Raw genomic sequence first — 22,481 nt, forward strand, 5'->3', positions numbered from 1 at the left:
TGTCTTGAAGTTATTGCAACTGTCCATTTTAGGTCGTGCGAGGTGACAGATCTGTTTTGACACCAAACTCAAAGAATATAAACGAAGGGGCAGATGAGAAGGGGACAAAGCGAGGCCCCTCGTTACAAAATAAGCAGTGTCCTCTTGTCTAAAGGCTCGGGTCCTAATTCAGGCAGCCTCTGACAGCTTGAAAGACTGTAGGCTGCACCTCTGACGATTTCGGCAAGGACCCAGACCCAGCGCTAACAACAGGGTAAGCGCGCCAATCCTGTTCTCTTCTGTTGCAGGAAAACGCGGGAGAGGCTAGCTTTCTCTGCCGGGGCTGCCGCAGGGGAGAAGCTAAGTACCAGCCAACTGCGGGCACCCAGGCGGAGCCATTGCCTCCTTTGGCGCATAGGCCGTGAAAGTCGTGCACAGACAGACCCCCGCGGCGCCTGGGCGCCAGGGTTTTCCCGCAACACTACGCGTTCCCTCCAGCCGCGCGCTGTTGCTGGGGCCCGGGCACCGCCCTCTTTCACTACCGGCCAATGGCGACGCGGCAGGAGCACCGCCCAGCTACAGCGCAGACCAATGGCGACGCAGAAAGGGCAACGCCCAGCTCTCCCGTGGGCCAATGAGAGTGTGCCCCGGCGCCCGGGCCGCCCCAGCTAGGCGAGGAGGCGGGCGAGCGGCCGCTGGCTCCGCCCCGCTCCCCTCTGACCCGGTGTCTAGTCGCTCTGTCTTCCTGTTCTAAACCACGTGGACGCGTCGGGGGCCACTGTGGCCCGGGTCGCGCTCCCCGCTCCTCTGCCTCTGCGGACGGTGCGCACATGGCGACCCAGGCACACTCCCTCAGCTACGCGGGGTGTAACTTCCTGCGCCAGAGGCTGGTCCTGTCCACCTTGAGCGGGCGCCCGGTCAAGATCCGCAGGATTCGGGCCAGAGACGACAACCCGGGCCTCCGAGGTGACTTGGGAGGGGGCGCGAGGAGGGGGGGGGGGTGTCCGGGGTCGCAGCCCGGAGTGGCCGCTGGGCGCGTGGGAGGGATGGAGGTCGGGCGGCGCGGAGACAGATCTGTCCGCGAGCTGCGCCACGCGTGGAACGATGCCCTGCGGCTCCTGGTCGCGAATAGTAAACAGCTACACGTTTTCCTGGTTAGCTTGTTGCTACGAATCGTAGGCATCGCCCACTCGCTTCCCTCTCTTGAGTCTCTTGCTTTCGCCATAACCTTTCAGGAGAAAAACAGTTTTTTGGACTAACATGTAGTGATTGAGTGAGTGGATGGACAGATACTGGAGAGCTTGGACAGCAGTTCTTGTCGCTATTATTTATCCCCCCTCGCCCCATGAATTATAAAATTTTATTTTTAACTGATGCGCTTGTTTCTATTAGTCACCGATGTGCGCAGTACAGAAGCTTTGAAATGGGGTTTTGTTGTGTTTTTCTTTGAACTGGAATCTCATGTTGTCCAGGCTGGCCTCAAACTAGGTGTGTAACAGAGGGATGCTCTTCAACTCCTCTTCCTTCTACCTCCACCTCCCGAATGCTGGGATTACAGGCCTGCTACAGAACTCTCAGCAGATAGTTTTTATGTCATGGACCGAGTCGTCTTGACTTAAGGAAAAGGAAGGCCAGACAATAAACTGCAGGCTTCAAACCTCTTATTGATTTATCTGCCCCACAAAGGTAGATAGATAGGTTGAACATTTGAACCCATGTCTCATTAAATGGCCTTGGTTTGCCCCTGTTCCCCTAGAATTTAGGTACGTGTTCAAAGGTGTCATCCAGATCCCTTCAGACTATGACAACTGAATCAATTAAAACCAAAAAGAGAAAACCTGTCTGTAGTCTGAAGGTGGAGCCGGGCTGCAGTTGGTTCAGGAGACCTCCTGGGCCAGTATATTTGTTTTTGCAGAGGTTTTTGTACTAGACAGCTAGACTGTTTCATCATCTGTCTGAATGGTTTTTATAGTTCCATTTCTGCCACTCTTGAAGTTTCGTGCATGGTGACGGAAATAGAAGGTTAGAAAAGGAAAAACAACTAGAAGGCTCAGGGAGATGATGAGTAAAGTCTATCTCCCCTGCACTGCTGGATTGAACACCGGCCTGGCGACACGATCTTACAATCCCAGCACTCAGTGTGCCGAGGCAGGAAGATCTCAAGTTCAAGGCCAGCCTGGGTCACACAGTGAGTTTTTGTCTTAAAACAAAAAAGTGGGAAGCAGAGGCCAGGTGTGTGTCTGAGTTAGAAGCCAGCCTGGTCTACACTTGTGAGTTCCAGCCAGAGCTACATAGTCAGACCCTGTTGTGGGGAAAAAAAAATCATTTAACAGAAACAAAAACGGAAAGCAAACAGCCAAAAACCTCGGAAGTTGAGAGACTACTCTTTCCCCCCGCTCCCTCTACACCCCAGCTTTACATCTGGTCCTTGGGAGACTTTATTGCTTGGGCTGTGTTGTGTTTTCAACCCCAGCCTGGAGACCTTGCTTCTGCTATGGCCACTGGGCACAAGTTTGTTGTCGTTGTTGTTGTTATTATTATTAATTTAATTTTTTTAAATAAAAAATGCTTTAGCCTGGAGACCTGGGCTTTCTTTTACAAATATGTTGCCTGTAAGATAGAATTCAGAGTTGACTGATAGGTGCCTTCCAATATTTCAATGTTTCTAGGAACTCACATATGAGTGAGCTCCTGTTTCTTTCAAAAGCAGGACTTTTACCTTGGCATTTTCCTGAAAGGCTAGGGGATTCTGGTACCTGGGGAGGCAGTACTAGCTGGTATTTTATGGGTTGCAGCACTGTAGAAAATAATTTGCTTTACCCCATGTCTTAAGGTTCTTTGGTGTGACAAAACACCCTGACTAAAAGCCATCTGGGGAGGAAGAGTTTTTTTTCAATTTACAGTTGTAGTTGATCAGGAAGGGAAGTCAGGGTAGGAGCTCAAACCAGAGACCAGGAAAGAATCCTGCTTATGGGCTTGCCCTGTTTTCTTTCTTATATACTGCATACCTGCCCAGGGGGAGCATCATTCACAGTGGACAAGAAAATGTACTACAGGCTTGCCCATAGACCAATCTGATGTGTCTACTTTCTGAATTGAAATTTCCTCTCCTCGGCTGACTCCGGTTTGTGTCAAAACCTAACTAACACACTTACTCAAGGTACTAGTGTAGCAGAGATTACCATTTGAGGTTTTATGCTGGCTTAAGTGCTTACTGTTTGGTTACTTACAGAGAGACCTAGATTCACATCTCAACTTTAATTTGTAGGCTTATCATGCCTGTGAATACATACATAGGTTAAGTGTGCAAAATATGTACATATACATAAACACATGTGTGTGGCCTTGGACACATGATCTGGATTCATAGTTCAATCCTTGTGTGATGGTTTGTATTTGCTTGGCCCAGGGAGTGGCACTATTTGGAGGTGTGGCTTTGTTACAGTAGGTGTGGTCTCGTGGGAGTGGGTGTGTCACTATAGGCATGGGCTTTAATACCCTAGTCCTAGCTAACTGGAAGCCAGTCTTCCATTTGCAGCCTTCAGATGAAGTTGTAGAACTCTCAGTGCTCCCTGTCCTGTGCCTGCCTAGATGCTGCCATGCTCTCACCTTGATGATAATGGACTGAACCTCTGAACCTGTAAGCCAGCCCCAATTAAATGTCCTTTGTAAGACTTGCCTTGGTCATGGTGTCTCTTCATAGCAGTAAAACCCTAAGACAGAAGTTGGTACCAGGGATTAAGTTATTGCAGTGATAGGCCTGACCATGCTTTTGATTGGAAGAATGTAGATTTTGGGATTTTGGATTTGGAAAGCATTGGAATGCTTTAAGTGGGGTTTAATGGGCCATCCTAGTAAGAATATGGAAGACTTTGTTACTTATTGAGAGTGATTTGAATTGTGTGGACCTGGCCCAGGTTTTAGTAGAGAATTTCAATGTGTGGCCTAGAGACTGTTTTTGTGGTATTTTGTGGAAGAATATGGCTGTTTTTTTGCCTTTGTCTAGAGAGTCTGTCTGAGGCTAAGGTGAAGAGACTCATATTAATTGCATTGACAAAGGAAGTTTCAGAAACACCTATCATAGACTTTGTTCTCTGGTTAAGTCTCAAGAGCGTTTTTAAAAAGGCGTAGCAAGGTGAGAAAGGAAAAATATAAAATGTGTGGTTGCACGTATTAAAGGGCACCAGGAAGTGAAATGGAGCTCAATCCTGTGTTCAAGGAGATAACAAATTAGGGGAGTAGGACTTTGGGACAAGAAAAATTTAAATCCAGGCTTGTTGGACTTCCAGTGTTGAGGAGACAGGGATGCGGATTTCTGAGTTCAAAGTCAGTCTACAGAGCAAGTTCCAGGACAGCCAAGCTTAGGCAGTGAAGGAGTTGGAAAACAGAAAGCTGGTGATAGTGTAATAGAACAAGGGAGCCATCCATGTTCCAGCTCCTGCAAGCAGCAGAATTTGGCAGCTTTGGCAACATGACCTTGGCTTTAGAGCCCAGAATAAAAGGAACTACTGGGAAAATTGATGCTGGTTGGCTGGCGCTAAGAAATTTAGTGGTGATTAAGAGACCAGCATCACTGAGGTAAAATCTTCTGGGAAGTGTTTTCTGAGAACACAAAAATGCTGTTTCAGAAGATAGCCAAGGTTGTACCTTCTGCAGCAGCTGTACTTGGTAATAAATGTGTCGCCCAGAAGGTACTAGTTTTGGAGGCATGAAGGGGTCACGAAGAGCAGCTGAGGCTTGACACTGTGAGAGGCCAGGGAAGGCCATTGGTGAAGGTGCAGCCTCAGTTGCATTTGATGGCCCAGGACTGAAGGGGTCATTCAAAGTATTTGAGGCTTGGCACCGTGAAGAGAGCCTCTGAGAGGCTATTGGTGAAGCCTAGTTGCAGCAGAAGACCACAGTGTATTGGAGATGCCAGGACCATGGGATGACCACCAAGAACAGCAGCAGCAGTGGAGTGGAGTGGAGTCAACCAGAGCCTAGAGGGCTACAGAGTGCATAGGTTAAGATGTGACCCAAGCCCTTTGGAGGAGCCCAGAAGATCATGTGTAGATCCCAGACACTGGAACAAGAAGCTATGAAGTTGAAGTTGCCTTGGAGATAAAGATGCCAGAGTCGTGGGATATCTCCTGAGGAAAGCTGCTAACAGGGAGTAGAACCAGTCGGAGAAAGAAGTTTGTTGCAATCAATGAAGACGAAAAGGAATTGGAGATCTGAAGACCACTTTGACATCAGATATGAAGATGTTTGGAGTTTGCCCAGTTGGTTTCCTGTCTTGTCTTGGGAATTACAGTTAAGTGATTGGATAAAACTCAGAAGAGACTTTGAATTTTGGACTTTTAACATGTTTGAGACTGATATAGACTATGGGGACTCTGGAAGTTGGATTAAATGTATTTTGCATTATGCTATGTTTAGGTATGGCCTCCATAGACAGTATTTGAACAAGCCTATGAAGGCCAGGGAGTGGAATGTGAAGGTTTGTATATGCTTGGCCCAGGGAGTGGCACTATTTGGAGGTGTGGCCTTGTTGGAGTGGGTGTGTCACTGTGGAAGTGGGCTTTAATACCCTAGTCCTAGCTTCCTGGAAGCCAGTCTTCCACTGACCGCCTTCAGATGAAGATTAGAACTCTCAGTTCTGCCAAATTCTCTCAAAACTCTCTCATCATGCCTGCCTAGATGCTACCAGGGTCCCACCTTGATGATAATGGACTGAATTTCTGAACCTGTAGGCCAGCCCCAATTAAATGTCCTTTGTAAGACCTGCCTTGGTCATGGTGTCTGTTCACAGCAGGGACACCTTAGGATATCTTGGTAACATCTTCCATCTCTGTCTGCCTCTTCCTGACTCAGGTTATAGAACTTGGCACAATCTTATAGAATACCCAGTAAAGTCACTAGCTGGAATGCAAGAACCAGTCCCATATCCCAAAGGTGCTTCCTTAAACCTCCCAAAGGGAGTGCATGTTGGAGGAGGCTGCCTCAGCACCATTCAGAAGTTTATTGAGCCTCATTATTTGCAAGGCTTTGGGGAGGGGAGTCTAGATAGTGATTGGTTTCATTTGAATTCTGGACACTTGTCTAAACAGGAAGAGCTTGAGTGGAATAGCATGGTAAAGTTCGAGTCTAGTGTGGTAGAGAAACTCAGTGGACCCAGAGCAGAGAATAACCTGGCAGTTGTAAGGAAGACATTCTGGATGTCCTTCTGTTGTGACTGTGGAAATGGTGGCTGTGAGGATTGGTACAGGTGAATGAATTCTTTTAAGCCCCCTTCTCCCCCTCCTCCAACACTTTGTGTATGTCTGTGTACGAGAGTGTCCCACAGTTCTCTCACAGGTTGTCCTCTGACTTATTCATGCATCTGGTTGTATATACACACCCACCCTTACACATAAAAGAAATATCAAAACAAAATTCATTTCTGAACCTCAGGTTTTTCTATTGTTAAAATGGGCTCAAGCTGTATGGATTTCTGTGAGGGCTAACTAACTCCTTAGGTGTAGAGAGCAGGACCCAGTGAGCGGGAGGGACAGACACTAGCTGGTTTGTTAACATTCTACTGAGCACTGGGTAAAGTTGTGCAGTCTGGTGTTCTAAGTCTTTCCCTGCTGTCATTGGAAACTTTATTTAAATATTTAAATATGTTGTCCTTTGACGGTTCCCTCTTGCGTGCTGATTTCTACATATTTGCATAGCATTGGCCATATCTTCCCCTGGTGTGATGGCAGTACTTAGAGACATGTTTTGGATGCCACTGGGGGAATTGTCAACTAGGATGAGCCCAAGAAGCTCATAATACCCTATAATATATAGGATGGACCTCACTGTCAAGATTTTATTCTGTATAATAGCAATAATTCTATTAAAATGTCAGTACTGGTACTGAAAACTGTTCTGGTAGACTTTAATAGCTAAAGCTTTTTTAACATAATTTTTTATTAATTCTTTGGGAATTTCACATCATTCATCCCAATCACCCTCGTTTCCAAATCCTTCCATATTCTCTCCACCCTTGTAATGCCCCCCCCAACAAAAGCCAATTAAAAAGAGAAACAAACAAACCCATCTTATTGATCCCACCGAGCCCCTCTCTCATCGCAGCACGGCCTTCTCTAACATGGAGCTCTCTCCATTTGAACAGCCCAAGGAGCTAGACACGCTAGTGTAGGTTATGCTACCATAGAGAAGGCTGAGTTTGAAGCCATTCTGGGCTGCAAGGGAAGATCCTCCTTGGTTTCAAAAGTGCATGAAGACTCAGGTCATGCTCAAGCCCTGGGACTTCAGGCAAAGAAAAGAATCTGTTAAGTAGAACTTCTGTCTTCCTGTGCAGAGAGGTTTAAAAAATGGGAAGAAACTGAACTCCAAGGAAAGATGATCCTGGGGTGGTTCCAGTTAACTCTGAAGAGACACTTGGTACGGTGGCACACACCTGCTATAAACCCAGCACCCAAAGGGGAGCAGGGTAGCTCAAAGGCTAGCCTGGGTTACTTAGAGAATTCTATGTCAGCTAGGCAGAGTAGTCATAGCTTATGTCAAGACACTAAACAAAGCAAAAGCAACAGACATACAATCACAAACATACAATCACAAACATACAATCACCTGCAATTTTTAATTCACTCTTGAACACAACAGCCAATTATTACTGCCTCTTTCTGTTCTTCATGTCAGAGGAAATAATATTCTGTTGTTCCTGCCATTTTACTAAAAGTAAAATAACCAGGGTAGCTGAGTGATGGAATTGGAGTTCAGTGTTATTTCACAAGGGCTCCAGCCTGAAGGGCTCATTTTTCTGTTACAGACACTGGGTATTCTACATTGGCATTATAAAGCACTGGTCCCAGGTTTCCCTGTCCCCTACCCTCTCTCCTGCAAGGTGTCTGTGTAGCCCTGGCTGTCCTGGCACTCCCAGTAGAGATCCAGAGGTCCACATGCCTCTGCCTCAGGGACACTGGGATTAAAGGCATGCATCACCACACCTGGCTCGTCCTGGTCTTTACCAGTGGATTTCACAAGGGCATAAGGAGTTCACTAGGTCTAATGGAATGAGAGAGCTAGATGGTCTGAGTCCTAGCTGCTGTGGCAGTACCTGGGAATATAGACTCTGCAACCACCCACTCAGACCTCTGCCTCCCCAGCCCTGCAGCACTTCCGTAATCTATATGAGGAAGGCGGTTTCCGAGTCAGCAGTCGGCTCACCATTCTCAGGACTTGTGGAGTGAAGCCCATTGAGAAGACCTCTCTGCCTTGCTCTGAAGGCATGACAACTCCTTCAGTTTCTTACAAAGAATATTTTCCTGCCTTGAACAACAGCCCCCCATCCCTCCTTGTGAAATTTATCTTCATGGCTCCAGACTTTATCCCTCTTACCTACCTCCATGCTGTGCACACCACCACCACCCCCTCCAGGAAACTAACAAATCAAAGGGAAGAGGGAAGTTGCTCGTAGGACTCTCCGTGGTCCGTTGTCTTTCTTATCATTCCTTCTAATCTCTCTTCTGGTTCCAGTTTTGTCATTCAGGATTGTTAGATGACTGAAAATACATCTTTCCATAGTCATTCAGCAAGGATCCCTCACCGGTGTCTAACTTTATTTGATACAATGTTTATTCATACTTTAGCCAAAAAAAGTGATATTTTAAGTAAGTTTGGGAGTTTGTTGGACTGCATTTATAATTATCCTTGGCAGCATATAGCATATAGGTTGTAGAGTGAACATTATTTTAAGTTTTCTTTAAAGCAAGTTTGACCCTTTAAAAAATTCCTGAATATGAAAATGAAGTGAAAATAGCACTTTCGTGTTCTCTTTTTATTTGAAGAACAGCTGGCTCGTTTCTAGTTTTGAACGTTCTGCATAGTTGGTTGACTGATGGCTCTTTTGTTCTAACGCTTATGGGTGTTTTGTCTGCATGGATATCTGTGTCGCTTGTGTGCCTGCTCCCTTAGAGGTCAGAAGACATGTCAGACTTTCTGGAACTGGAGTTCCAAATAGTTCTGGATCTTTATATGGTTGCTGGAAACAGAACCCGGGTCGTCTGGAAGAGCAGGCAGTGCTCTAACCACTGAGCCAGTTCTCCAGCTCCCAGGTCTTGTTTCTGTGAGGACCAGTCTTACTTTTTTTGGTTGTAAATGCTGGTTTGTACAGCAGTTGCCTCTCTCATTCTTTTGAGATGGTACCGACTCTCCGTGTGGGTGCCCACCACTCTATATTCTCAGAAGCAGTGCACAGGGGCTCCAGTTTCTCTCCTCCCCGCCAGCATTTGAAATGCTTTTCCTTTTAGTCATTCTGGGCCATGTTTACTGTGCAGCCATTTTTCATGTATTAATTTGCATACGCCACCATATATCTAGTGTTTTTTGTGAACTGTCTTCATGTCATTGCCCAGTTTTTTTTTTTTGTTTTTTTTTTTTTTGGTTCTTTTTTTCGGAGCTGGGGACCGAACCCAGGACCTTGCGCTTCCTAGGTAAGCGCTCTACCACTGAGCTAAATCCCCAGCCCCACCATTGCCCAGTTTTAAATATGACTATTCTTGTGAGTTTTGGATGTAGCTCACAGGTAGAGCCCAGAATATTTGAGGTTCTGTTCTTTGCCCTCCTCCCTCATACCCACTCTCATGGTCACAGAGAGGGGGGAGGGATAGGATAGGTCTTTGTTTCAGGGAGTTTCTCTTATTCATTAATTTAATTTCTGCTTATAGCTTTATTATTTCGTTTTCTGGCTTTGGGTTTATTTTGCTTTTCTTTTTCTAGGTTCTAGAGGTGTTTAGTGGTGATGTCTCTTTTCTAATAGAAGCATGTGGTGCACAAAACGGCCCCATTCAGTAGTGTTTTAGCTGTGTCCCACACATTGTGATAATGTTGTAGTTTGGTATTCTTTCAGTTTGGTGTGATTTAAAATGTTAACTTTGGGACTTTCTCATTGCCCATGGATTGGTTATTCACTAGTTTTTTTGTTTGTTTGTTTGTTTTTTGTTTTTTATTTTCTTTTTTTTTTTTTGGAGCTGGGGACCGAACCCAGGGCCTTGCGCTTGCTAGGCAAGCGTGGTTATTCACTAGTATGTCTAATTTCCCAGTGTTTAGATCATCTCTTGCTTTCTTTGTGGTACTGATTTTAACTTTATTATGGTATGAAGACATCACTATGATTTTAATTATTTTAAATTGGTTGAATTTTTTTAAGTCTATTTTGGTATAAATTTGTGGTCACTTAGAAGAACTGTCTAGTCTGCTTTTGTTGGGTAGAGACTTTCTGCTGGTTAGAGCCTTGGCGATGATAGGTCAGTGCTAGTTGGGACCATCTTTATCTGCCTAATGTGCAGATTCTTATATTTTTGGTTGTGAGCCTAGCCTTTAACGGCTGAGCCATCTCTCCAGCCCTAATGTGCAGATTCTTGACCCTCTGTTTAAACATCCATCTCACTTAGAATCCTGAAGGCTTGGGTTTGCTCAATCCCTTTCCTCTTTTCCCAATGTAGCCATGTGAATAGATCTTTCTTTTCCACTTTCCACTTTTATTTGGGTGACTGGATTTGACTTGGGGCATAAGTTGTGACTCTGCCCCCAAATCCAGTTACAGAAGTGTCCCAGTACTTAGAACCACAGTGCAGTGCTCGCCTTACCTCATACCAGGGAGCACTGCTCTCTGAGGAAGGCGAAGGTGGTGCAGGGAGTGCAGAAAGGCATTTTGAGACATGGCACATTCCCATAACTTTCAGTATTTTCTTGAAGTCATTCTGTTTTATGAGGAGTTATTGTTGATCTCTTACTGAATTTTCAAATTAAACACAGATACATTCTGTACAGAGGAAAAAAAAATCTATTGTATTTGTAGCTCAGCACTGCCTGGATGTTTTAGTATGGATTTCCCCATGACTAAGGAAGATTTCTCCATTCTTGAACTCAGGCTTCTATTTTAAAAACAAACCCTTTGCTTAGTTTAGTAAATGCTCCATGCCTTTCAAAACAGAATGTACAGAGCTGAATTTTATCAGATGTTTTTCAGCAGTAGACTGTGATTTCCCCCTTATTTATATGTTTAGTGCTGCACTTAGTAGTAGCATAGTTATTCTTTTAAATAACTTATTTTTTTTAAAGATTTATTTATTATATATAAGTACACTGTTGCTGTCTTCAGACACACCAGAAGAGGGCATCAGATCTCATTACAGATGTTTGTGAGCCACCATGTGGTTGCTGGGATTTGAACTCAGGACCTCTGAAGAGCAGCCAGTGCTCCTAACCACTGAGCCATCTCTCCAGCCCAAATAACTTATTTTTATTTTATGTATGTGCTATTTTGCCTGTATGTATGCCTGTGAGGGGTCAGATCTTTCGGTGAACCCATGTCCTCTAGAAGAACATTCAGTGCTCTTAACTGTTGAGCCACCTCTCTAGCCTGTAACAGAATTCTTAGGTTTCCTCTTCATTGTTTTTGTTTGTTTATTTATTTGTTTTTTGTTTTTTATTAGAAAGAGAGCTAGTCACCCAATCTGACTTAAGGTGCATCCTTCTTATTAGAGAGGGTAGTTGGAAAATACATGATGATGATGATGATGATGATGATGATGATGATGATGATGATGATGATGATGATGGTGGTGGTGGTGGTGGTGGTGGTGGTGGTGATAATGGTGATCATGGTGATGATGATGATGATGGTATCTGTTTTCTTAGGTGTTATTTGGGGATTTTGATCCGTTTTGTTAAATTACATTAGCTTGTACTTTAGGTTATTTTGAAAATTGATGTTCGCTACTGACTTGCCCTCTTCTTGTGTTTTCTTAGTGTACTTTGGAATATGTACTTTACCAATAATTGTATTTTTCTCTGAATGCTGAAAAAGTTTCTAAGGACTTCACTGCTCTTCAGTAGTGATACATTTTCTTTCTCTTTGGGTTGGATCTCTTTGTGTCTTTTGTGTTTTGTGTACTTTCTTAATTATACATGTAGTAATAGAAATTAGCTTGTTATAAAAGCTCTTAATCCTGAGGGAGGGCAGAGCTAGCTGAGTTGGTGAAGTCAGCTTGCAAGCATGAGAATGTGAGTTCGGATCCCTGGTGTCAGTGTTGTTGATTTTATTTCTTTCACAGTTTCATATAAGAAAACCAAATTATATGGAAAATTTGCATGTATGAGTAAAAATTGTAGTTTCACATTTATGTTATAAAAGTAATACTTTGGGGAAACTGTTCTTATGGTTCGGAATTTAAAGTAATTGGTATAGATTACACACTTAATTCCTAGACCATAAAACATTTCCATTTTCCAGGAAGCAGGCTTCCAGATATTTCTATAAGCACTCAGTTCATCCTCGGCTTGCGCTTCCTCCTTCCAAGGCGTGCGTTAGGGTGGTGACTTTGGCTGTAGTGGACCCTCCATATGCTCCCATGGTTTGTGTTTCTGTTTAAGGTATTGTATTACAGTCTGTAGCTTTTCCAGAAAAAATGTCCTGTCTCCGTAAGAATTATACAGGTCAGGAAATGATAAAAGTGTTACATAATCTCATAGACAAATGTACCTTTTTCTTAGTGATTGGGCATCTCTTAACTGAGAACTGAGAGTGTATTTGTAATTTCTGTCTTTAGGACTTAATGGGGAAAGCGACAACACTAAGGTACTTAGTGCTTTCCAGTTATTTCCTAGAGAACTTGAAACCACATTGAATGTGCTCCTTTTAACCCTTCTCTTATGTAGTATAAATATTTTGTGTCATTTAATAATTCCTTTCAACTGTTATTTTTTTCTTTTTCAGTTTTTTTCTCTCCCCCCACCCCTCTTTTCCAGTTTTTGAGGCATGGTTTTACTCTGTAGTCCAGGCTGACTTGGAAGTCATTTCTTCCTATCTCAGCCTCTTGAGTTCTGAGGTTACAGTCATAGCCTACAGTTCAGCCTTTTAAACATTCTCAATGACTGAATAGTATCACAGAATTCGATATTTGTGAATTAAAGAATTTCACATCATCCTTTAGTTTTTAAATTGTGTGAAAAAGTAATTGGATTTTATGTACTTAAAAACATATGACATGGTGTGGTTAAGGGGCAGCTGAGTCCATTTTGATTCAAAGTTTAGAAAGAAGAAAGGAATTTAGAGTCTGTTTTCTAGGCTCAACTTGAAACAACCAGTGTCACTAACTTTTGTCTTTTTCCAGGCTCTGTTTTTATCATAATTGCTCTCGCTCTCGCTTGCGCTCTCTCTCTCTCTCTCTCTCCCTCTCCCTCTCCCTCCCCCCACCTCTCTCTCTCTCTCTCTCTCTCTCTCTCTCTCTCTCTCTCTCTCTCTCACACACACACACACACACACACACACACACACACACACACACTTTTTTTTTACATAGTCATCTGCATCATAATATTTCTACAGGCTTTCTTATTGTAACTTGGAGGTGACTCATGCTAGCTGAGGACTGCTGTGGATATGCTATTCCAATATGTAGACATTTGAGTTAGAATAATGTGAAATTGGAGCTGTTAAGTATTAGTTCATTGAAATTTGGTCTTTTTAGGTGGATCTCTGAGTTTGACGCCAGCCTGGTCTACTTAATGAATTCCATGGCTTATATTCAATATTATAAACATTTTTATATATTATATATATAATTATATTATAAATGTTTATCTAAGTGTATATTAAATCTGATATATAAATAAACAAATATTTAAAATACATACATACATACATAAATGTATAGTGAGGCCCTGTCTCAGAAAAGCAAACAGGGTCTACAAATTAGCTCCTTCTTATTTTTATTTATTTTACTTTTTGAGACAAGGGTTGTCTTTCGAGCCCAGATTGACTTTAAAGTTTGGTCCTCCTGCCTCAGATGGGAGTGTCGATGACCCTTGTTTAAAAGCATAAATCTGGGCCTTCAAGATGATTCTAGGGTACTTGTAGTACTAACCTCAAAGTAAAACCGTCTTAAAAGATTGTACCATGAACCTGTGTGACCTCATCCTGGACAAGAAGTAGGCCTTGTCAATGTCTGTGCACTTCTAACTTTTCACAGCTGTCTGCCGTGTCTCTGGTGGCAGCCACATCTTGCCCTGAGTTACACTGTGAATTCCCAAACAGTGTAGCAACACTGTGCTTGGTTTTGAAATCTTCCCCCTACGTTTTTCAACTGCCTGTAATTTTCGTCCCCAAGGAGTAATCCTGACGGGAAGTCCCAGGTGTGGTAGGTGAATGGGCAAGAATCTTGTGTATCTTGGCAGAGGGTGGGGAATTGGCTCTGTCCTTAGGACACTTGGTGATGGAGCTGTGCCTCCCCTGCTGGGAGCACTCTGGAACTAGCTCCGAAGCTGGCTTTCTGAGGGAGCCTGTGTGACCCAGGATGATCCTGCCTGGAGGGTTTTTAGGTGCCATTCTCTTCCTACTCATGTTCCTGCCAAGTGATCACTTCTGACTGAGGTCGAGATTAAGAGCACCCAAGGATTGCAAAACAAAATGACTTAAAATTCCCTCCCTCTTTCCTTCCTTGTCCCTCGAGCTCTTCCTTCTCTTCCTTCCTTTTCTTAATCTATAAGACCTATGGGACTTTAATTTTAGGCTTTACTCGAAAATGCCTCTTTGCTCCTTTAAGTAACTAGAAAGTTTGAACAAACCAAACGTTTGCTTCTTTGAAGACTACTTTGCACTTGCTATAAACCCAACTAGAAAGTGGCATTGTGATACAAATTGTGCCTGTTTTTAGAAATAGGATGTTCTAAAAAGTAGCGAATTCTATCCTCCAATTACTTTAATTTCTGTCATGCTTCTTATAGACATTCTAGTATGTATGTATGTATGTATGTATGTATGTGTGTATGTATGTATGTGTGTATGTATGTATGTATGTATGTATGTATGTATGTGTGTCTGAAGCTGCAGACTTGTGAACAGCTGTGCTATTTATAGTTTAGCCACTCTGATGTGTACTAGTAGCCTTTCTCCTTGAGGCATTTGTTCTGAGACAGCCCCCTCCCTCCACCACATCTCCTATCCCTCACCACACCCCCTCCCCCATCCCAGTTGATGCCTGAACTACACATAGAATTGAATTCCAGTTGTGCAAATGCTTTGTTTTATTCTTGACAGGGTCCACTGTGTAGTTCAGGGTGGCTTGGTGTTTGCTGTGTATTCTACATGGAACTTGAACTCTTGATCCACCTGCCCCAGTCTCCCTAGGGCTAAGATTGGTAAACTTTTTCCATATACAAAAATACATGATGCGTATAGTATCTAGTAGCATAATGTGGTGTGCTTCTAAGCATAACCACACTGCTAGCATCACTACTTTGTGCTTGAGAGTCATCATTAGGTAAAGAGAGAAGCCTTGACCACAATGTCGAGCCTCTGCTGATAACTAGCTGACTTAGTCACCAGTGGGCAGGAGGGATATATGATATATGGCTTTAATGCATTGGATCAAGGTAAGATTCATATTCTGGCAGAACAGAAGAAAATTGTTTATTTCCAGAACTTTCCATTTAAATTTTCCAGACTGTCATTGACTGGTAGTACTTTAAAAAGACATTTTACTTATTTATTTTGCATATGTGCATGCAAAGGTCAGAAGACTACTTGTCAGTCTTCCCTTCACCCTGTAGGACCCAGCTCATCAGTCATGGTGGCAGGTACCTTTGTCTTCTGAGGTCTCATAGGCCTGACTGGTATAAATAAAACTGCATAGTTAAGCTGGTGTGGTGGTAACACACTCCTTTAACCTAGCACTTGGGAGGCAGAGGTAGAAGTATTTCTGAGTTTGACTTCAAGGCCAGCCTGGACTATAGAGCAAGTTCCAGGACAGCTAGGACTAAAAAAACAAAGAAAGAGACCCCAAACTGGAGAATTAGACCCCCGGCTGATTGGGGGCTACTGTAGTCTGCTCTGTTCTTATTTAAAAGGCATGTTGGTTGGGGGTAGTAGCCAACTGCTCGCAGAACCCTTCATTCTGTAGATGAGTTGGGGTTTCCTATGGTAAGGCCTTGGTTTTGAGGTGATGGGTGGAGGAGAGACAAACGTCCTGGTGTGGTTAAGGACACTGACATCGGAAGACAGGCAGGCTCAAATCCTGGCTCTGCAATTGCTGTCATTTGAACAGGTTGGGTGAGTCGGCAGTCTCCGGTTTCAGCCTTTTTTCTGTGCGGTGGGAATGGTGCCATTGCCTTGTGTTATAAAGACTGAGTAGCAATGTATGGCTGAAAGTAAGCTTCCCTAATGGCCATACACTGTGTTCACCACTTTTGTCCATTTTAAGGTTTAATGGTATCTTTCTGACTTTTGGCCCAATGCTCTTTGAACAGTTGCAGAATCTGCTCTGAGAGGAGTTGGGCCACACTAAGTAATGAGAGGGTAGATGAGAACTGCTCAGGTGATTGGCTCTCCCTTTGGGGTCAGTTGATGTGCTTCTGTGGTGCTAGTGTATTACAGGGTGGGATCTGTCTAGGCAGGAGAATTGGTCTCCCTATTGTTAAAGAATAGGAAGTTAAAGTTGGGGAGGCAGGGAGAAAGGCTCCAGGAAGTAGTTTCCTGTCACACTTAAGGTTCCTTCTGTATCTACTCTTTCCTTCATCCCTTCCTCTTTAAAAGAATCGCCAGTGTTCTTGTTTGTTCCTTCTCACACTGAAGTGTTGGCTTGTCTGGAACTATGTGTTTAGGTTGGCTCCAACCTCATAATAGTCCTCCTACCTCAGCCTCCCAGATGCTGGGATTACAGGCATGAATCCGTCATGCCTAGCTTTTGACAAGTTAGTACATTTTGGATAATACCTATTAAAGCAAATGTGAGAGGCTGGACCAATTGATTGGCAGTTATAGGCACTTGCTATTCTTTCAGAGAACTGTGCTTTGGTCTTGAGCACCCACATGGTGGCCCACAACTGTCTTTAACTCTAGTTCTAAGAGATCTGACACCCTTACACCAATGCACATAAGATAAAATGAAATAAATTATTTTTAAAAAGTTTAGTTTTGCACATGTGTTGGTGTACATTTGTGTGCATGTGAAGGCCAAAGGTTGACATTAGGAATTTTCCTAGATCATCCCTCACTTTAAACATAGTTAGAGGGGTCTCTTGGCAGTCTTTGTTGTAGCTGGTCTCCACTTTCCACACTCTGGGATTACAGGTGAGGCGTCAGCATTGACACAGGAAGAATCTGAACTCAGGTGCACCCCATGAGCAGCCTCCCAGACCCTGAGGTAATCTTTTAATGAAAAACAAAACAGAACAATAAAACTGAGCTAGTCAGACAGAGAGAGGGAGAAAGGAGACTTGTCATCTGTGAAACTGTAGGTGGATTCTACTTAATATCCTCCTAGATTGCTCTGGAGAGGAGATAACTTCCATTTTAAAAACCCACTGTACTTGGTGCTGTTTCTCCCTTGTTGGGCATTCTAATTACTTCTCTGCCTTTTACACCATGACTAAAGCAACTAGAGCATTCTGGGCTTAATAGTTCCATAGTGAAGAGAGTCCTTCATCATGGGGAGGCATGGCAGCATGCAACAGACGCAGTGGCTGGGGCACAAAGCTGAGAGCTCACACTTTGAACCAAACTGGAAGCAGAGTGAACTAGAAATGGTGCAAGTCTTTAAGCATGTAAAGCCCTTCTCCAGTGACGTATTTCCCCCAGCAAAGCCACAGCCCCTAAACCTGGCCAGACTGGGCTCCGGGTGTTCAGATGCTGAGAGTACAGAGTATGAGGGACAGGTGTCAATCAGACTACCAGGGTCGGCATGCTCCCTCGAGGTCTTTCATAGGCTGTGAACAGACACCATGACCAAGGCAGCTCCTATAAGGACAACAATTAATTGGGGTTGGCTTACAGGCTCAGTCCATTATCATCAAGGTGGGAGCATGGCAGCATCCAGGCAGACATGGTTCTGGAGGAGCTAAGAGTCATGATCTGAAGGCAGACAGGAGAAGACTTGCTCTTCAGGTTGCTAGGAGAAAGGTCTCAAAGCCCATCCCCACAGTGACACACTTCCTCCAACGAGGCCACACCTACTCCAGCAAGGTGACACTCCCCCCAGACGCCCCCCCACCCCAGTACCACTCCCTGGACCAACCTTATTCAAGCCACCAAAATTGACTAGCTTTGGTTGTTTGTTTTGTGACAGGGTCTCACTGGGCTGCCTTGGCTACTTGGGGCTTGCTGTAAAAATCAGGCAGGCCTTACAGCCAGATTTACCTGTTTAGCCTTTCAAGTGCAGGGTTAAAGCTGTGTGTCACCATAACCAGCTTTTTGACAGGATCTATGTGGGTGAAGTCAACATCCTAGAGCGGCGATAGAATAGTGTATGTGTTTATTTTTGTTGTTGGATGTGAGAGCTGAACTGTTGTCGTCAATGCTTTTCCACTGCTCAGAGCCCCATGACTGAACTTGTCACCCAGTTCCAGAGGGAGCCCCAGATGTGGCACCACAAGTAAATGTCTTCTCAGTACCTTTCTAGAAATAGTGCTTATGGAAGATTGTCTTTTCCCCTCACAGATTTTGAAGCAAGCTTTATAAGGCTGTTGGACAAAATAACTAATGGTTCTCGAATTGAAATCAACCAAACAGGTAAGCTGCTCCTCTCTGTTCCTAAAAGCATCTACAGGTACTACTTAGACATTCTTCCGCTTCTCATTTCAGTGGTATAAATACCGTGTTGTGCTTTAAAAACACTTTACTAAAATAAAATAAAATAAAATAAAATAAAATAAGGGACTGGAGAGATGGCTCAGTGGTTAAGAGCAGTGGAACACTTTACTATTTTGTGTTTATATAAGCCATCTTCATGAATGTTCAGGGAAGACCTTTTGAAATTAACCCAAGTAAGTAAGTGCTAAGTGGAGAGTGTAATAAAAGTTTGTTATGTAGTAAAAAGTTTATTAATATATTAGTTTCAAGTGGAAGGACCCAGTGTATTTCTGGTATGATTATATAGGTACAAACACAAGTATACCATAAGGTGTGAGCTCACACACACACACACACACACACACACTCACACACACACTCACACAAACACACGCACACACACACATACACACACATGCACACATATGATTATATAGGTACAAACACAAGTATACCATAAGGTGTGAGCTCACACACACACTCACACACACTCACACAAACACACGCACACACACACATACACACTCACACATACACACACACATACACACATACACACTCACACATACTCTCTCTCTCTCTCTCTCTCTCTCTCTCTCTCACAGTGCATGCTTAGCTTGCTCAAGGCTCTAGGTTTACCTCTCAGCACTAGAAGAAAACAAATAAGGGAAACCCACTTGATTTAGAGAAGTGGACAAGTGACTATTTCAGACAAAAGTGAGCACCCTATTCTGGCATACTTAGCATATACATAAATTTCCTGAAGCCTGTCTACCTGTGCAATTATGTTGAATTCTTACAATAAATTCTCAGATGTACTACATTGTTATGGGTACTAAAATCTATACCCTTAAAATGTTGTTTCAAGTTTATACAAATGTACTTAAGAAATGTGGCAGTCCCTTCAGCCCCTTCCTCTTCTAGACTCTTCCCTGAGCCATGTCACAGCCCAGTGGATTGTACTTCTGATGTTGTGTTGCTGGTGCTTCCTGTTGTCCTGTGCCAGGCACTCTGTTCTGTGGGGGTCACAGTTTAGTGCTTCATTGTGTACATGCAGAGTCATTTATTTAAATAATAGGAAGTAGGACAGACATCCTTTGGTCGACTCTGTGAACTATATACCTACATTCTAGAAAGGATTCTTTAACCTTTACTGTATGTTGACTCTCTTATGAAAGAAGGCGAATTTGGAGGTATACGTGGCATTGGACCAGGTTGATATGCTGGTCTCTGTCTGCATTCAGCCACACCTAATGGAGAGCAGGCCCAGGGAGAAGATTTCCTATCCCTTTCCAGTTGCGTTAGGATTTCAGGTGGCAGAGAGGGTATGGTCCAGCTCAGTAGTTGACAGACTGGCAGGCTTGGGGTAAGAGAAAGAATAAAGAATGTTAGTCCGCTCTTCTTTATCCTTTCGTTCAGTTCAGGCCCTTGACCTTCATGGTGGCACTGCTCCCTCAGAGTGGCTGTCCTGAAGCTAGCCCTCTGTAGACTCCTTCCCAGGCACAGGCAGAGACATTGTCACCAGTCTCATAGTATGGTACGCTGACAGTGCTGTCTAGCCATCACATGCCCCTGTGTATGCCATTCCTGTCCCCAGGATGATGACCTATCTGGTGAATTTGCAGGTGTGAACAGAATGACACACCCCCTTTCAGCTTCTCTACCTAAAGTCTGTCGTTGGGACTTAATACATAATGTTGGTACAGGAATGTTGGTAACTTTGATCGGAATACGAACCTGGCTGGAGGTGTTTGGATTTAGAAAACCTATTTGTTTTATAAAATTTCCAAGAGATATTTCATTTTGTGTATCTGAGTATATTTCCTTCCTCTAATGGTTTTATTTTGGTAAGTATTCCAGAGACAAGATAAAAGACTGAGCAGAAGAGACACTCGTCTATCTGTTTACTCTGAAACCATCCAGGATATTGTATTTGGCTTCCTTACTACGAATATGTGAAAAACTGAACTAGGATAATGCTGTGTCCAGTAACACAAAATCAGTTGAGATATTCACTAACCAATATCAAATTAAAATGGCTGCCACCGATGGTATAGGATATCACAATATCACTAACCAATATCAAATTAAAATGGCTGCCACCGATGGTATAGGGTATCACAATATCACTAACCAATATCAAATTAAAATGGCTACCACCGATGGTATAGGGTATCACAATATCACTAACCAATACCAAATTAAAATGGCTGCCACCGATGATATAGGGTATCACAAGAACCTACATCGTGTGGTATTGTTTGCTAAGTGGGGTATGTGGGAGACCCCATTTGAGGGAAGTGTACAGGACGAGGCTGCTGGCATGCTGAGACCATGGTCCTCAGGCCTGTCACCAGCAGTCTGAGTGTGCCCAGAGCTTGGTGTCTGTTTGGTGCCTCTGTGCTCTACTGTGACTGGCAGCTTAGCTAGCTTAGAGAGGAGTTTATGTATTACTGATGTTAAATTTTATCCACAGTTTATTATTTTCCTGAGGCTTGGTGGTAGTGAATCAGCTTTTGACATGAAGTGTAGACTCTTAGGAATGGCGTTTTGAGCTCCCTGGATGCCTTAGCTAGGTTCCCCTTGGAACTTACTACATTCATTGCCATCTTGATTCTTCTTTTGTTCCTGCTCCATCACTCGTGGTTTTGTTTGTTTTCCTCTTGGTTTAAGGAACAACCTTATACTACCAGCCTGGCCTCCTGTATGGCGGGTCCGTGGAGCACGACTGCAGTGTCCTCCGTGGCATTGGCTATTACCTGGAAGCTCTGCTTTGCCTGGCCCCGTTTATGAAACACCCATTAAAAATTGTTCTTCGAGGAGTGACCAATGACCAGGTTGATCCTTCGGTGAGTACTGAGGTCAGACTGTGGTGTCATTTTTCCTGTCTGTTGTTACAGCCCAAGTTTTTAGAAAGAAGTTTCTTAGAAGCACAGTTTTGTTTCTTTTTCTGTTTGCCTTGAAGCTTACAGGTTAATTAATTCACTCCAAGACACAGATGAATCAAGGCCTGTAGTCATCAACTAACATTCATCAAAGTACCTTTCTTTTTTTTTTTTTTTTTGGTTCTTTTTTTTTTTCGGAGCTGGGGACCGAACCCAGGGCCTTGCGCTTCCTAGGTAAGCGCTCTACCACTGAGCTAAATCCCCAGCCCCCAAAGTACCTTTCTTTGTTGTGTCTACAAACCTTTCAAACAGATGCTTGCTGCCCCATCCTGTTGGACGTGGAATCTGGCTCTGCTGGCCACAGTCAGATAGAAACTGGTGAAGTCTCTAGAACACCAAGGCTAGAGGGCAGCACATCAAAATTTTGGACAGGAAATGAGGAAATGATATCTCTGGTTATTGCCACTGTATAATCCTGCCCTATCCTGGCCTCAGCCATGAATTCAAGGACTTTTCACCTAAGAGGTTTCAGACACAGTGGGCATGAGGGCAGGGAAGGAATCTCTTGAGTGTTGATAGGCATGGGGAACAGCAAGCTTCTCACTGAGCAGGTCACCTTTCTGTAGATAGGAGGAAAATAGTTTAATACCCAACACGAGGTTTCATTTTGTTCACCATGGCTGTCAGTGACATCCTGTGGGGAGGGATGGAGTTCTCAGTTTAGGATACTTATTGATTAGAAGAGGCTTCGGGGCTATAAAGTCCCCACTGAAGGGGCCCCAGTCTTCTCTATAGACACACGGTAGCTTCTGCGGTAGCTGCAAGGTGTTGCAAGGTTTCTGACTTTTTTTCAGAATGGTGACTGCTCACACTTACCAATGGTCCCATATGGTTAATGTATTCTTGGGTAGTCAGGAACCTCTTCCTCAATTCTGGGAAACTTAACTACATGGACTCTTCAAAGAATGCTCAAGATTTGCAGCTTTTAGCTGTGGGTGAAAGAATGCCATGCAGCC

General features: G+C 43.7%; 1 protein-coding gene across 1 annotated transcript in view; it reads left to right on the top strand.

The window, feature by feature from the left end:
* Nucleotides 1-724: 724 nt before the first annotated feature.
* Rcl1 (RNA terminal phosphate cyclase-like 1) overlaps nucleotides 725-22,481 on the top strand; it is a 44,451-nt gene continuing 22,694 nt past the window's right edge. Inside the window, exons 1-3 of the mRNA NM_001399456.1 lie at nucleotides 725-945; nucleotides 18,449-18,520; nucleotides 21,254-21,429. Of these exons, the coding sequence (NP_001386385.1) occupies nucleotides 810-945; nucleotides 18,449-18,520; nucleotides 21,254-21,429 (384 nt within the window). The 5' untranslated portion in view covers nucleotides 725-809. The remainder of the gene's footprint in view (nucleotides 946-18,448; nucleotides 18,521-21,253; nucleotides 21,430-22,481) is intronic.

This window comes from Rattus norvegicus, chromosome 1 (genome assembly GCF_021556685.1).
Source record: "Rattus norvegicus strain SHRSP/BbbUtx chromosome 1, alternate assembly SHRSP_T2T, whole genome shotgun sequence".
Taxonomy (NCBI): domain Eukaryota; kingdom Metazoa; phylum Chordata; class Mammalia; order Rodentia; family Muridae; genus Rattus; species Rattus norvegicus.